A 10831-nucleotide genomic window follows, 5' to 3' on the forward strand; every position below is an offset into this window, starting at 1 on the left:
TTGGTTTCCTGACTTATTTTTTCCATGATAGGAGAAAGCCAAGGCTGAAGGACTTTGGAACCTTTTCCTACCCTTAGAAGCTGATCCTGAGAAAAAATACGGAGCAGGACTGACCAACATGGAATATGCACATCTGTGTGAACTCATGGGCACGTCCCTGTATGCCCCCGAGGTACCTTCTTTAAAGTTTTCCTCAGTGTGGGGGACATCCTGATCTTCATAAGAACTCACTCCTAAATAGACCAGATTCAGGAGCACTGGCATGAATAAATGAATAATCTTCTGCTATTTCCTATGCATATTCTTTTTTTTTTTGAGATGGAGTTTTGCTCTGTCACCCAGGCTGGAGTACAGTGGTGCAGTCTTGCCTCACTGCAACCCCTGCCTCAGGGGTTGTAGCATTTCTCCTGCCTCAGCCTCCCAAGTAGCTGGGATTACCAGCACATGCCACCACATCTGGCTAATTTTTGTATTTTTAGTAGAGACTGGGTTTCACCACATCAGCCAGGCTGGTCATGAATTCCTGACCTCAAGTAATCCACCTGCCTCAGCCTCCCAAAGTGCTGGGATTACAGGCATGAGCCGCTGCACCCATCCAATTTGAAGTTTGAAATGATGTGAGAAGTCCAGACTTGGTGATTCACACCTGTAATCCCAGTACTTTGGGAGGCTGAAGTCGGGGGATCACTTGAGGCCAGGAGTTCAACACCAACTTGTGCAACATAGTGAGACCCAGTATGTACAAAAAATAAAAAGTAGTTGGGTGTGGTGGCCTCCACCTGTGGTCCCAGCTGCTCTGGAAGCTGAGGTGAGGGAGGATGGCTTGAGCTGAGGAGGTCAAGGCTTCAGTGAACCATGACCGTGCCATGACACTCCAGCCTCGGTGACAGAAGTTGACTCTTTTTTTAGAAAAGGACATGAAATCAGTATTAATGGTTAATTTAAAAAAAAAGAAGAAGAAAAGAGAGAAAAGAAAAAGAGAGAAAAAAATAAAAAAGAAAAGGACATGAAACTGACGGTCATGCTTCTTTTCCTTCTCAGATATGTAACTGCTCTGCGCCCGACACGGGCAACATGGAGCTGCTGGTGCGGTACGGCACCGAAGCACAGAAGGCTCGCTGGCTCATTCCTCTGCTGGAGGGCAAAGCCCGCTCCTGTTTCGCTATGACCGAGCCCAAGGTACCTCGCGTGGGTTGCCACCCACTTGCCTGGTCCTGTTGGGTGTCGACCCCACAGGGAATACAGGCTGCCTGCTGGCAGCTCTGACTGGAGTGTGCTCCCCACTTAGGTTGCCTCTTCAGATGCCACCAACATTGAGGCTTCCATCAGAGAGGAGGACAGCTTCTATGTGATAAACGGTCACAAATGGTGGATCACAGGTATTTGGCCTAAAATGCACTTTTCAGATGCACATCAGGGAGTCTGTACTGATAGGCGCATCTCTCAATGCCTGGGTGAGGCCACCGCTTTTTCAAGTTGATACCAAGGAGATTCTTCTGTCACTTAGCACCCCCAGCAGAGGCAGCAACCCCTGGGAGAACAGGAGGGTACCACGTGGAGCATGCTGTTCTCAGAGGCACTGCTTCACAGGGCAGGGACATCCCCTTGTGCCCACACATGGATGGATGCCTGCCTGCACGTGTGACCCCAGGAATCTCTCTACTCCCTGCTCTTCATTCTGCCTTGGGAAGCTCCCCTTCCTCAGTGGCTTCCTGGCTGCTCAATCAGGTGTATTACATCCTAAGGGCTAATGTTGATCCTGATGCTTAGGGAGTGTCCAGTGTCACTTCTGTAGGGCCCCCACAAGTAGCCATGGAGCTTACCTCCTGGAGCCCACACCTCCCTGGACATGAAGAATGAGCATCCCAGCTGGGTGTGGTGGCTAACGCTTATAATCCCAGTATTTTGGGAGGCCATGGTGGGCGAATCATGAGGTCAGGAGTTCGAGACCAGCCTGGCCAACATGGTGAAACCCTGTCTCTACTAAAAATACAAGAAATTAGCTGGGTGGCGGTGGGCACCTGTAGTCCCAGCTACTTGGGAGGCCGAAGCAGGAGAATCACTTGACCTTGGGAGGTGGAGGTTGCAGTGAGCCAGGATCGTGCCACTGCACTCCTACCTGGGTGACAGTGAGACTCTGTCTCAAGAAAAGGAAAAAAAAAAAGAAGGAGCATCCCCATTTTGCAGAGGAGGAAACTGCACTCAGACTTAGGTCCCTTGCCTGGAGCATGAGCCCCCAGCCGGCAAGTAGAGAACCCAGAGTCAAAGGTTTGCCTGATTCCAAGGCCTGAGCCCAGAGCCATGATGTGTGTACCACCTATGGGAGCCAAGCCAGCTGGCAGGGATCAAGTAGCAGTTTTCATCCTCTTGTCTCTAAATTGTATTTTTTACTCTACGTGATGCTTTTAAAAACTTTCTCTTATGATGTTGCAGTCATTCCTCACTGGGACAAAACCCAATTTGCTGTTATTTCTGGTCAGCAGTCTGCAGATGCTCATCTAATTACATGGAGCCTTAAAGAGCTCTGTCTGCTTGTTCGCTTTGCCTTTCTTGGGCCAGGACCATGTGTGTAGAGATTTAATGGCCCTGGTATCAGATGATGGGGTCTATCTCTCTCCTTTCCTGGCAGGCATCCTGGATCCTCGCTGCCAACTCTGCGTGTTTATGGGAAAAACAGACCCACACGCACCAAGACACCAGCAGCAGTCTGTGCTCTTGGTTCCCATGGATACCCCAGGGATAAAAATCATCCGGCCTCTGACGGTATATGGATTGGAGGATGCACCAGGTGAGACCTCCAGGGCAGGTCATCCCTGGATGTGGATCTGTTCCCCAGGAAATGGCATTGGGGAGCCCCTGCTCTTGTTCAGGACTTGCCACATCCCACGTCTGAGGGTATGATGACATTTGGAGAGCCACGTGCTCCTGCATTTCATTTCCATATATGAATCTCAGCCACGCAGGCGGATTTCAGACAGGCATTTATATATTTTTCCCTCTTTTAAACTTACAAGGTAAACAGGAGTCTGTGACACAGAAAGCCATACAGGGCAGATGCAGGAAGTAGACCCCAGACCTGCTCTTTCAGGCCCCAGTGTGGACAGCTGACCTCTAGGCCACAGCCCTGGTTTGGTCTGCTCCCAGTTTGGTTCTCTGCTAATAGTGTTCACATTTTTACATTGAGTGTTTTCATAGGATTACTGCATTGTCACAAACCACTAGGAGCTTCAGCTTAAGGTGGCATCATCATGTTTTTATAAAAGGAATCAGAGAATATTCATTTGCCATTATAAATCAGTAATTGATTTTCTGTCTTTAACAGGCTCCTTTCTGCCATCCTTTTCCCTTTAACCATGTCCCAATTAGAAGGCTAAATAAAGGGCAGGAACATTGGCAGCGGATAAGCCGGACTGAGGCGAGGAATAAACACATTTAAGGGAAATGGCTATGGCGGATTTCTCACGGTGGTCGTTTGGGTCTTTCAGGTGGCCATGGTGAAGTCCAATTTGAGCACGTGCGTGTGCCCAAGGAGAACATGGTCCTGGGCCCTGGCCGAGGCTTTGAGATCGCCCAGGGCAGACTGGGCCCCGGCAGGATCCATCACTGCATGAGGCTGATTGGGTTCTCAGAGAGGGCCCTGGCGCTCATGAAGGCCCGCGTGAGTGCTTCCCCCAGCTCCTAGCACTGACTCAGAACCACCACCATCTGCTTTGGTGTTGGACTTCAAATCCTACCTGTTTTCTGAGTGCAGACCTAGCAGGTGAAACAAGGTGATATCCTTGCCAAGAAGTTGCGTTCCTGTCTTTGCTTTGCATCTGCTACTTTGCTGCCATTTGGATTAAGAGCAGAATGGACCCTACTCTGTTGAGGTGACCAGAAGGAAAAGGCCAGGCTCTACAGCAGCAGAGGGCAAGGTTCCAAGGTGTAAAAGGGTCATGCTGCTAGCACATCATTAAAAGTCATTCTGGGTGCTGTGGCTCACAGCTGTAATCCCAGCACTTTGGGAGATCCAGATAGGAGGGTTGCTTGAAGACAAGCATGTGAGACCAGCCTAGGCAACAAAGAGAGTCTCTACAAAAAAAATTTTTTTTTTCTTCTTTAATTTTTTTTTTTTTTTTTTTTTTTTAATTTTTAAAAAGACGGGGTTTTGCCATGTTGGTCAGGCTGGTCTTGAACTCCCGACCTCAGGTGATCTGCCTGCCTTGGCCTCCAAAGTGCTTGGATTATAGGCATCAGCCACTGCGCCTGGCCTACAAAAAAATTTTTTTAAGGGCTGGGCATGGTGGCATGCACCAGTAGTTCCAGTTACTCAGGAGGCTGAGGCAGAAGAATCACTTGAGCCCAGGAGTTTAGGGCTGCAGTGAGCAGTGATCGCACACTGCATTCCAGCCTGGGTGACAGAGTGAAACCCTGTCTCTTTAAAAAAAAAATCAGACACCAGAGACACCCCATGTTGCTTGTTTTTGTCCCTGGGGTTCCAGCATCTGGCCTATATCACCCTCCTCCACAGCAAATCCACAAAACTTTATTCTGCCGTGACCCCGCCCCTGCCAAAGTTTGGAAGCATAGGTTAAAAGACAGCTGCTGCCAGGACAGGCATTCAAATTGGTGATTATCAGTTTCAGAATGGTGAAGCAAATCCTGAGACCAAAACCAGTGTCTCACAAGAACTGCTGTTCAAAGAACAGAGGCAGTCTGCAGTTTTGATTACTGAGCAAACCTGTAATTTACACCCTTTTGGGTTAAGACTGACCAGTTCTTTCTTCTTTCAAAGTAAAACGCTCCTGTCTATGGACTCAGGTATGGTGGGTGCTTCAGACCCAGGTGGCATTAAATTCAGCCTTCTGGCAGAACAGTTGGACTGAATGAGTCAGACAGACATCTCCAGAAAGTGCATAGCATGAACATGGCACCTCCATTCAGGACTTGGTTGGAGTAATTAGGAATCTACAAAAGATTTGCTACTAGGTGGTTCACCACAGTGCTCATTCTAATAGTAAAATTCTGGAATAACCTATAAGACTACAATGGGTGTTGGCCAAATAAACCAAGAGATGGCATACAGTGAGATTTTAAATGATGCTGTGGAAATGTATTCCTTACCGTGGAGAAATTGTTCACTATATACATACACTTCCATTTTAAAAAATAGACTGTGGCCAGGTGTGGTGGCTCATTCGCAGTACTTTGAGAGGCCATGGTAAGCAGATTGCTTGAGCCTAGGAATTTGAGACTAGCTTGGGCAATATGGCAAAACCTCATCTCTATAAAAAATAAAAAATAAGGCTGGGTACAGTGATTTACACCTGTAATCCCAGCACTTTGGGAGGCTGAGGCAGGTGGATCATGACAGGTGAGGAGATCAAGACCAGCCTGGCTGACATGGTAATATCCCCATCTCTACTAAAATATAAAAATTATCCAGGCGTGGTGGTATGAACCTGTAATCCTAGCTACTTGGGAGGCTGAGGCAGGAGTATCACCTGAATCCAGGAGGCGGAGGTTGAAGTGAGCTGAGGTCATGCCACTGTACTCCAGCTGGGGAGACAAAGCAAGACTCCGACCAAAAAGAAAAAAATTTGCCAGATGTGGCAGTGCACATCTATAGCCCTAGCTACTCAGGAGGCTGAGGTGGGAGGGTCTCCTGAGCCTGGGAGGTCAAGGTTGCAGTGACCTATGACTGTGCCACTGTACACCAGCCTGGGTAACAGAGCAAGACCCTGTCTGCAAAAAACAACAACAACAACAACAACAAACAGGCTGTTAGATTTGATGCAAAATAATGGTTTGTTGTTTTTTTTTTTTTGAGATGGAGTTTTGCTTTTGTTGCCCAGGCCATAGTGCAATGGCATGATGGCATGATCTTGGTTCACCGTAATTTCCGCCTCCCGAATTCAAGCGATTCTGTTGCCTCAGCCTCCCGAGTAGCTGGTATTACAGGCATGCACTACCATGCTCAGCTAATTTTGTATTTTTAGTAGAGACAGGGTTTCTCCTTGTTGGTCAGGGTGGTCTTGAACTCCCAAGCTCAGGTGATCCACCTGCCTTGGCCTCCCAAAGTGCTGGGATTACAGGTGTGAGCCACTGCACGTGGCCTAATTTTTTTAAAGCAGGCTGGTTGCATGCAGTAGCTCACACCTCTAATCCCAACACTTTGGGAGGCCAAGGTGGGTGGATCACCTAAAGTTGGGAGTTCAAGACTATCCTGGCCAACATGGTGAAATCCCGTCTCTATTTTAAAAATACAAAAATTAGCTGGGCATGGTGGCAAGCACCCATAATCCCAGCTACTTGAGAGGCTGAGGCAGGAGGATTGCTTGAGTCCAGGAGTTCGAGACCAGTCTGAGCAATACAGTGAGACACCGTCTCTACAAAAAATGGAAAAGTTAGCTGGGTGTAGTGGTTCATGCCTGTGGTCCCAGCTACTCAGGAGGCTGAGGTGGGAGGATTGCTTGAGCCTAGAAGTTGGAGGTTGCAGTAAGCCAAGATCACAACACCACTGCATGCCCGCCTGGGCAACAGAGTGAGACCCTGTCTCAAAAAAAAAAGAAAGAATAAATAAAACAAGAAAAAAAGAGGAATACTTAGAACATTTTCTGATGCCTTGTGATTTTCAGAATTTAAATCCCCATTACAGATCATCCACGGGGGCGGGGAGTGGGGGGAACAATGGTGGAAGCTGGGCGATGGGGTTCAGCAGGGACCTTGGTCCCCCATTGGAACTGCAGGGCAGGAAGCAGTGCCTCGGTCAGCAGAGGGCACTCTCCACCTGCGCCGTGTGCTGTGCCCGCAGTCGCTCCCTCATTCCCAGGAGTAGCCCTGGGCCAGATGCTGGCTCAGATCTATGAAGACTGCTCCTGCCTGGCAGCCAGGCCTGCCCAGAGGCGCAATTGCTGGAATAAAGGATTCTTGGAAGCAATTTGTTACAGGCATCCTGTGGATAGTGCACGTGATGTTTGTGTGTTATACCTGCTCCCTGAAAATGGCTTGTGGCTACACGTGGGCACCTTGCTGGAAAAGCTGCATGGTCATGCTCTCACTCTCCTCCCCTGCCCTGTTCTGTCTGTGCTTCCACCCAGCTCTACAGGCCACCAGCCCCATCCTCTCATAGCTACCCCCAGCCCAGCATATCCTTAGCCCCATGTCTCCTGTGTCGACAGGTGAAGTCCCGCGTGGCCTTTGGGAAGCCCCTGGTGGAGCAGGGCACCATGCTGGCAGACATCGCACAGTCGCGGGTGGAGATTGAACAGGCACGGCTGCTGGTGCTGAAAGCTGCCCACCTCATGGACCTGGCAGGAAACAAGGTGGTGGGGAGGGCAGCAGCAGGCCTCCCGGAGGCTGAGATTCTTCCTCCTCGTTCAGCAAAGCATGAGAGCATGGCTTCTTGACATAATAAATTTTATTTCACCTCTACTTGGAGCTGTTTGGCAGCTTTTCAGAAAGTGAAAAGGCACAAAAGAGAGGACTGGCCTTTGTGTTTTACTGACCTGGTGAGCTGCTTAGTCCAAGGCAGTGGGTCTTATTGGGCCATGGGGCCCGTGAGCAGCCCTGGGGCCTGTTGGTGGAGGTGTTAGGCAACCTAAGAGTAAGTCGGGGAGAAGGGACCCTCTGCTGGCCTTCATCTGAATATTGAATTAGCAAAAATAGGAGCTTATTTTCAAGTGTGACATTAGTCATTAACTAAGGCTGTTTTTTACTTTTTATTTATTTTTTGAGATAGGGCATTGCTCTGTAGCCCAGGCCAGAGCGCAGTAGCACATCATGGCTCACTGAAGCCTTAGCTTTCCAAGTAGCTGGGAACCCAGGCACACGCCTCCATGCCCAGCTAATTCTTTTATTTTTTGTAGAGACGAGGTCTCACTATGTTGCCCAGGCTAAGGCTCTTTTTTCTTTTCTTTTCTTTCTTTTTTTTTTTTTTTTTTTTTTGAGTCTTGCTTTGTCACCACACTGGAGTGCAGTTGTGCAATCTTGGCTCACTGCAACCTCTGCCTCCTGGGTTCTGCCTCCGGGTTCTCCTGCCTCAGCCTCCCAAAAAGCTGGGACTACAGGTGTGTGCCACCATGCCCAGCTAATTTTTGTATTTTTAGTAGACACAGGGTTTTTCCATGTTGGTCAGGCTGGTCTCGAACTTCTGACTTCAGGTGATCCACCTGCCTGGGCCTCCCAAAGTGCTGGGATGAGCCACTGTGCCTGGCCACTAAGGCTCTAAGTGCCTGTGATGACCAGGTACTATGCCATGTTGACCTTGCTTTGTCCAGCTTTCTGTGGGGCAGCCTTCACCCCCACCCAAGATCCTCAGCTGTCGGGGGCCAACCCAGGCTCACAGTTGCTGGTTCTTTGACACTGGTGGGCTGGATATGGTGGAGGCTGCTGGGTGTCTCCCTTGAACACCCTCCCCCAGGGCAGATCACTGTAGCTCCGTTTCCCAGAGCCCCGACTGGCCTTGGTCCACTACTGCTTGGAGGCAGAGCTGGCCATGACCCTTAGCAAAACACGGCCCTTCCCCTTGTCCCTTCAGTGTGTGCTGGCCATGTTCTCGTCATCTGGGAAGATGGCCACATTCTCCCAGCATTTGCCTCACATCTTGTGACATAAGATGGTAGTTGCCAACATGGTGCCCTTCATCCCTGGGTGCTGTCTAGCCATACACCAGGTGGGACAGCCTTACCCAGCTCACATCAGGAGACCTTGGGGCCTCTGTTGTGGACCCTGGTGTTTGACTTCCTCCCAGGAATATGATCATTCTTCCAAGCTTTCTGCCCCAGGTCTTTTTTTGTTGATTATTTTTGTTTTGTTTTGTTTTTGAGAGATGGAGTCTTGCTGTGTTACTCAGACTGGAGTAGAGTGGCATGATCTCAGCAACCCCCATCTCCCGGGTCAAGCAACTTTCCTGCCTCAGTTTCCCAAGTAGCTAGGACTACAGGCATGCACCACCACACCCAGCTAATTTTTGTATTTTTTAGTAGAGATGGAGTTTCACTATATGTTGGCCAGGCTGGTCTCGGACGCCTAACCTCAGGTGATCTGCCTGCCTCGGCCTCCCAAAGTATTGGGATTACAGGCCTGAGCCACTGTGCCTGGCCTGTTGTTTGTTTTTAAGATGGGGGTCTCACTCTGTTGTCCAGGCTTGAGTGCAGTGGTGCAATCTCAGCTCACTGCAGCCTCGACTTCCCAGGCTCAAGCAATTATCTCACCTCAGCCTCCTGAGTAGCTGGGACTACAAGTGCATGGCACCACGCCCAGCTAGTTTTTATATATTTAGTAGAGATGGGGATTGGGGAGGGGTCTCCCTCTGCCACCCAGGCTGCCCTCAGGTCTTTTATATCGCATCTCCTCCTCCTTGCAGGCTGCAGCCTTGGATATAGCTATGATTAAAATGGTCGCCCCGACCATGGCCTCCCGAGTGATTGATCGTGCAATTCAGGTGAGCACAAACCAGGCAGCTGGCTTATTTGAACCATCAATACCAGATGCCAAACTCCCCTGTCTTCAGCCACCCAGCCTGTCATAGACCCTGGCAGATGCCCTGTCACCCACTCAGCGTATGTGCAACTTTCCTTTTCCTCTTCAGAATGACCCAGCAAGGTGGGGGGTGCCATCCTACCCCCATTTTGAATGTGAGGAAACAGGCACAGAAAAGTAAAGTGACTTGTCCCGGTCACTGAGCTTGTAGGTAGCACCTGACAGTCACGTGAACTTGGGTTTTCATAAGCCCAGAGCCCAGGCTCTTCCCCATGCAGGGAGGCTGCCTCCTCAGAGCCTAACCCCCAGCCCCAACATAGGGCAGAAGCTGCCTGCAGAGTGGGCCTGGGGAGTCTGGAGGCTGTGGGATGGTGGATGTGGCCCCACAGAAACCTTCTAGTATATTAGTGATCATATCACAAAGGTGCCACAGGGGAAGTCTGGGAAGATGGCTGTTACAGGCCATCAAGAGCAGGCTGTCACTCCTGGGGCTCTCAGAGACGAGGGCTGACCCAGGGCCACCTCCCTCCACCTTGTGTCTTCCAGGCCTTCGGAGCGGCGGGCCTGAGCAGTGACTACCCCCTGGCTCAGTTCTTCACCTGGGCCCGAGCTCTGCGCTTTGCCGATGGCCCTGACGAGGTGCACCAGGCCACGGTGGCCAAGTTAGAGCTGAAGCACAGTGCTTAGAGCCTTGGGGCTGTAGGGGCCCGATGTCCTGGCTGGGCCAACCATGCCTAGATCTGTCACTCATGTGCCTTGAAAGACCCGGTGAATATGGCTCCTGCACCCTGTTCAGCAGCTGTGTCCCAGAACAGTCACCATGGACTCAAAGCTTTCTGGGTCCATAGATGACATCTCTGCAAGAAGCCTGGAGTCTGTTTCAGGCCAGGAGGAAAGTGTTTGTTGAGGGCCAAGGGGATTCCGGGACAGAGTCTGGAAAGCTGGTCTTAAGGCTCTCAGTCCCAGGCTGGCAGGCACAGTCACTTCACTTCAGCCTCTCAGTCGCTCTCTCTCTGCCTGTGGGAATCTGGACACATTTTGGGAGACTTCCCGAGGCTCTGGGCCCTGCTTGCTCTGGCAGCTGCAGTGTTCCTGTCTGGTCTCCCTGGTAAGCAGAGGAGCAGCCACAACGGACGGCGGCCTAGAGACCCAGGGCCAGGGCACCTGGGAAAATGGAATGCAACCCATATTGTGAAGCCACTGGCATCTGATTGTCTTCATTTGTACGCACAGTGCAGAACATTCATTTAAATGTTATTTTGGAAAGGGGTTTTGGGGACATGAAAGAATAAGAAAACACATCTCAGAGGCTTTGTGGACTTTCTGTGTCGTACAAAAGGAATCGAATCGAGAGGTTCCCTTCAGTGCC

At 50.2% G+C, this 10831-nt stretch overlaps 1 protein-coding gene across 8 annotated transcripts in view; it reads left to right on the forward strand.

The window, feature by feature from the left end:
• The window catches only part of ACAD10 (acyl-CoA dehydrogenase family member 10), a 68369-nt gene extending 57538 nt beyond the window's left edge, over positions 1-10831 (forward strand). For 5 of the 8 annotated variants that reach the window (XM_032239787.1, XM_032239807.1, XM_032239819.1 and 2 more), the window contains 8 exons: positions 32-172; positions 1042-1179; positions 1289-1379; positions 2630-2788; positions 3486-3658; positions 7161-7304; positions 9347-9424; positions 10009-10197. In XM_032239787.1, the coding sequence (XP_032095678.1) occupies positions 32-172; positions 1042-1179; positions 1289-1379; positions 2630-2788; positions 3486-3658; positions 7161-7304; positions 9347-9424; positions 10009-10149 (1065 nt within the window). In that variant the 3' untranslated portion in view covers positions 10150-10197. Of the gene's footprint in view, positions 1-31; positions 173-1041; positions 1180-1288; positions 1380-2629; positions 2789-3485; positions 3659-7160; positions 7305-9346; positions 9425-10008 lie in introns of those variants that run through there. The other 3 variants (XM_032239793.1, XM_032239800.1, XR_004257364.1) reach the window with 3 other exon arrangements.

This window comes from Sapajus apella, unplaced genomic scaffold, assembly GCF_009761245.1.
Source record: "Sapajus apella isolate SASKATOON/1434 unplaced genomic scaffold, GSC_monkey_1.0 scaffold2, whole genome shotgun sequence".
NCBI classification, from domain to species: Eukaryota; Metazoa; Chordata; class Mammalia; order Primates; family Cebidae; genus Sapajus; species Sapajus apella.